Below are 5,607 nucleotides of genomic sequence, written 5' to 3'. Positions count from 1 at the left end.
ATATATATATATATAATATATATATATATATATATATATATATATATATATATATAATAACTATTATTATATATATTATATATATTACATATATTATTAGTATATGGCTTTCTAACACTTTATTATTTTAATTATGATGTTAATGTGATTAACATATATTAATAATTAACTTCATTATTATAATTTTCGTTACATTATTTCATTTCCACTATGCCGGTTGGATTTCTAACTCTGCTGTATAGAAGCGTATTGACTCGTGTAAATAAAAGCGGAACAAACGCTCTTAGCAAAGATATAGAAACGAAAGCATGAAGCGGACGTATAAAGCAAAAGGATATCCGACATTTCGTATGAATAATCTTTTGCTTTTACTGCAAAGCATTTACTTTCTGTTGTGTACTTGTAAGCACCATCATTCTCGGAACTAGCATCAATAACGTAGCCACACAGCTTATATAAAATTACAATGTACAAATCATACTCTTTACCATATTCATGTATTTTCACAGAATTTTCCTGTAATTTTTCAATCACGTAGCAATAAATTAACTTCAAAATAAACAAACAATGATAATGTCTTTACACATTATTGATATATTCCACTTCGACAAATAAAAGCAAAAATATATTCATTCGCTTTATGACCTACTTCTTATGTGTTGCATAATAACTATATATTTTGCATATTTCGAGATATATTGTAATCTGCAAAAATTTCTTATATTTTACATCATCGTCTTTTAAATTATCATAGTCTTGGATGAAGAAATCAATTTAAAACAAATTTAATGTGATGGTTAATTAAAACTTAAATTGATATGAGATATCATGTCATTTAATCATTCGAGTAGCGATTCCAGTGTATAGCTTGTCATGAGAGAACTAGATGAATGTTTGCCATATCATAATTCTTGTTATCGATTTGCGTCATATACGGAAACTGCACGATAAAACACTCAAATACTGAGGCGTAAAACATACTTCAAACTACGAACCATCGATCTCTTCTCGCAATTTTTCTGCCGCTTAATCCCATGCAATCCCATGATGCAATATAAACCACTCTGCAAGATTAAACCGAATATCGAGTAGCTTAATCCGTACATTTCAAACGATCATAGTTAGTAGAAACGAAGACTGATACATGTTTGATGAAATAAAGAAGATATTTCATTTATTATTCGGCTAGAAAGTAATCTTTATTTGTCATATGTACTAGTTAAAAATGAAAATTTTAAAACTGATATTCAAATATCCGTCTTGACGCTATATATTGTTTCATTCAAGCTTTGTTATCCACAAAATGTCAATATTGATAAGTCAGTTTGGTTATTGATTTGATATTGACAATGCTGAAGTAGATTTCGACTTTTTTTAAATAAAGAATTTGTATTTCATTTGTTTGAAAATCGTATCAGAAGTGAAGAAAAGTGGAATTATTAACATCTAAAAGAAAAATTAAATAAAACTGACAATTATTTATTAACTGATAAAAATCTTTATTAAAAGATACTCTAGTTATTTGAACTTTAAACTATAATAATTAACATTTATATATTATGAATAATTTTAAATTTTAATAAAAACAATAATTTTAAATAAAAAACAGAATTTTTTTCGGAATTATTCACTAAGCGGGGAAATGGCCAATTTTGTTTTGTTTTTGTTTAAAATTATAGTTTACGTGAATAATATTTAAATGTTAATGATTGTAGTTTAAAGTCAATGTATTCTTTGAATAAAGACTTCTATAATTAATAAATAATCATGGACTTTATTTAACTTTTTCCTTAAATATTCACAATTCTTTCATTCTTACCTACATCAAAATCCTCAAAAATATATAATAACTCATCTTAAATAGCGTGTGTGTTCTATGGTCACGAGTTATATTACGGCAGTAAGCATATATCGGACTATCTGGATATGAGAAATGAGAGGTTACCACTATTCTAATATACTGTAATAATACTGTTTGCATTTACCCTGTGTTCGCAATTCCCCCACTTTCTTCTATATCTAGAATTGATTGGAGGATTATTATTACAAAGCATTGCTTTAATAACAACTCAACTATACCAAATTATGATAACAGAAGAAAAAGAAATAATATGAACAATTCTTATACCTTATCAAAGTTTGATTATATCATCAGTATACTTTAGATTATCATGATTGGATTTGACTCTTGTTTTGTGATTCAACTCTAATAAACAAAGGATTTTTAACTTTCTGTTAGATATTTAATTGCTAAGAAGGACTCTAAAGAAAATCAAAACGTTCAATCATTGATGATATCGTATTTAATCCAAGGAAGAAAATATTTTTTTGTATTATATTTACACTTTGTTAATTGCACTGTAGTCTCATTTGTCTTATTTTGTTAAATTTATTGTCTTGTATCTTATGTTCGCAAAAACTCGACGAGACAGATTTATATATCTGAAACTGTTATCGATTTGTACGTATCTCTTTTATAAATCATTCTATTATCTTGCTATGAATTATTCTAGCAGCTATTTACTTTTTTAATTTTTCGTTTTTATATGCTACGTTAATTAAATTGATAATAGCAGAGTTTGTACCATATTTTAACAATAATGAACCAGTTGTTAATATTTATATGAACTTAAATTGACAGGAACATTCATGTAATCCTCCTCATCATCTCCTATGTGATTTAAGATGGCTGATGCATGATGTGAACTTCTCGTATGCTATCGGCAATTTACATTTCTGTGACGACAGGTCTCCAAAGATCCTCAAGAGCATTTAACGTTATTCGCCGGACAGCAGCGCGCGCGCACAGCACCTCAAAGGGTTAAAAGTTTGAGATTACCAAGAGCGCCCTATATCGAGTTTGCTGGGAGTTTCCGTAAAGCAACCAGGTGCAAACAGATCTGATCGTCTCGAATGCATGGAACTCTCGGGTCCTCGAGGCGAAAACAGTACTCTTTCGACTTAGATACCGTAAGTTTTGCGCAGAACGTAACAAACTGAGGGCGACTAATGATGAGCAAGTTTTCAATTCTTCGATCCTCGCAGGTTGCAAGATCTTTCGATCTTAAGCTTATTTTCACGAAGAGAATCACTCAATTACATCTTGCGTCGATTTTATTTGTTTAACTTTCAGTTTCTGAATGCGTTTCTTTTTATCTAACGTTGATTGGAAGAATAATGGATATAAGAATCATATAGCGCGGTGCGACATTCGATAGCATTTCGTCCTTGTGGTAATATATCACATTGAGAGAATAAGTTTCACAGCAAAAAGTTATGACAAAATCAATATCGATACGTTTCTCATCTTTCTTTTTTATACAAAGCATTGCAAAGGCAAAATTATTGTTTAACCGAGAAGAAAACTTTTGTATATATCATTTATGGAATAGATAAAAAAGCAAATAGAGAGATAAAGAAAAAATATTACTTACCCAACTGACAACGATCTCCACCTCTTCCGAGAGGACATTGGCATCTCTGTCTGAATGTTCCTTGCTTTCGTCTGAGGTTTACGGTATTGCCCTCGAGATCCATGGCTCCGTCGTCGTCGTCTTCGATTACTACATCGACTTCATCTCCGCGAGATTGCTCGATATAACAATTTCCAGCTGGTCCGCAGTCCAAGGAACATGCTGGCTCAGTGCTCACGATGCTCTCCATCGTAGATGGTAGTTTTTGCTCCAGATTTGGGCCCTGAATATCCACAGAAACAAGAAATATCACTAGTATCATATTGGATTACTTCGTATTGGTTTGCATGTAATAAAAATTGGAGTTTAACATTGAGAAGAAACTGTAAGTCGAATAAAGGAAATCGATTTTCTATATGTTTATTTATGTTATGTGCGTTTAGAATTAAACAAAATTATTGCGTCGTTGTGAATTTTTAACTACTCTTTTAATACATATCATTGTGGAATCAGATTTCTTAATTAAATCATTCGAAAATACTCATAGAACCATATTTAACACAGTGTCAAGCACCACATTTATCATAATTAACCTATCTGCATTAATACAAGCGTAATTTTCCCGCAGGGATGACTGATCCGCACAGTCATTTGGGCTTAGCAATACCGCGTGAATCCGAGCTCAATACACTGCGGACTCATATGGTATACATCTACATATTACGTATATGATACACGCATACACACACACACACACACACACACACACACACACGTGCGCGCGCATTTGTGGAAGTGAATAATTAAAAGAAAATAGAAGCAAAAATATTTTAAAGCAATTAGCAAAGAATAAGATTGAAGATTAGACGGATGTGTAGTTTAAAAAATTTCATTAAATTACACAAAAAAACTTAATTTGTAAAACATAAATGTTATGTCAAATTACATTTTAAATAAGAAAATTTTAAACAAGATTGACATGCTTGAACAATAAGAAAGTTAAAGAAAGTTTTGTGAAAATGTGTTTTTCGCATAGTTCCGAGCATAACAACGTGAAGGAAGTACATGACTTTAGTAAGCAACCAAAAAGAAGAGAATATTATTTATGAGTCGACCCGCTTTCTGACATCCACCTCATCACTTATTGATTCCTCTGCTCGCTGTTGTCGATTCGAGGCCAAGAAATTTTCAGAAATAATGGGATAGCCTGCTGCATGTTAAGAAAGCTACAGCGGATGTGAGGTACCTGTTGCACGTCTCATGTTTTTTATTTGAGGAGACTTTTGAATAAAGATTGTTCTAAAAGTTGCGAACCTCATGCTTAATGCCGAGACCAAATATTATCAAATATTAAATAAATTTATTTATCTATTTGTGAAAAAAAAATCCGAGAAAGAATCGAATTCGCATTAGTTTGATCAAACAATGTGTTAATTTGATATCATCAAAATGTCTATGCCAAGTCCATTTTATTAAATTTTAATAATGTTCCACGTAATCAATCACAGTGTTAATATTAATTTATAATTTCAGTTAATTTCTATCTATTGATATACATTTTAGTAAAATTATAATATTATCTCTTACACACTGATATTTATCTGTATTTTATTTTTAATTTTTTTTGCTCGTTATAACAAAAGAAATTTTTCAATATTTATTATACAACTCAAGACAATTGGTACAAAGTCTTATGTCATATCATTTGATATTAACATTTGGATCAAATTCTTAATCTTATCAGAACTTTATATCCTTTGGACGTATCGAGAATTAATTCTAGTTTAAAGAAAGATTCCTCAATTGAGAACATTTGTGTTCGATTTCATAATCGCTGTTTCTATACCTGGCATGAACATTCATTTATGTCCCTTTGTATGTAATGTAAAGGGACATCTTCTATTCTGGAGTGCTTAACTTAAAGACAATGTTAGATCGATTTTCTCCAGTTTAGTGCGATGATGGCACGTGGACACATCGATCAATCTATATCTTAGTGTGAATTCTGCGATATTGACTATTCCTTTGTATAATATCGAGTATTTGCTCAAAATCAATAGAACATAAATTTGAATTCGTATTCATGTCAATTAGTCAAATCTTAAGATATATACATATACATGTGTATGTACGTATGTGTGTGTGTGTGTGTGTCGCGTATGTACACATATTCATATATTATATATAATATATA

General features: G+C 30.4%; 1 protein-coding gene across 1 annotated transcript in view; it reads right to left on the bottom strand.

Annotated features, from left to right (window-relative positions):
- Window positions 1-5,607, bottom strand: part of LOC105627702 (pikachurin-like) — a 151,139-nt gene that overhangs the window by 97,374 nt on the left and 48,158 nt on the right. Inside the window, exon 4 of the mRNA XM_012208979.1 lies at window positions 3,435-3,696. Coding sequence (XP_012064369.1) covers window positions 3,435-3,696 — 262 coding nt within the window. The remainder of the gene's footprint in view (window positions 1-3,434; window positions 3,697-5,607) is intronic.

This window comes from Atta cephalotes, assembly GCF_000143395.1.
Source record: "Atta cephalotes unplaced genomic scaffold scaffold00010, whole genome shotgun sequence".
NCBI classification, from domain to species: domain Eukaryota; kingdom Metazoa; phylum Arthropoda; class Insecta; order Hymenoptera; family Formicidae; genus Atta; species Atta cephalotes.
This window is presented reverse-complemented; position numbering and strand designations above follow the sequence as displayed.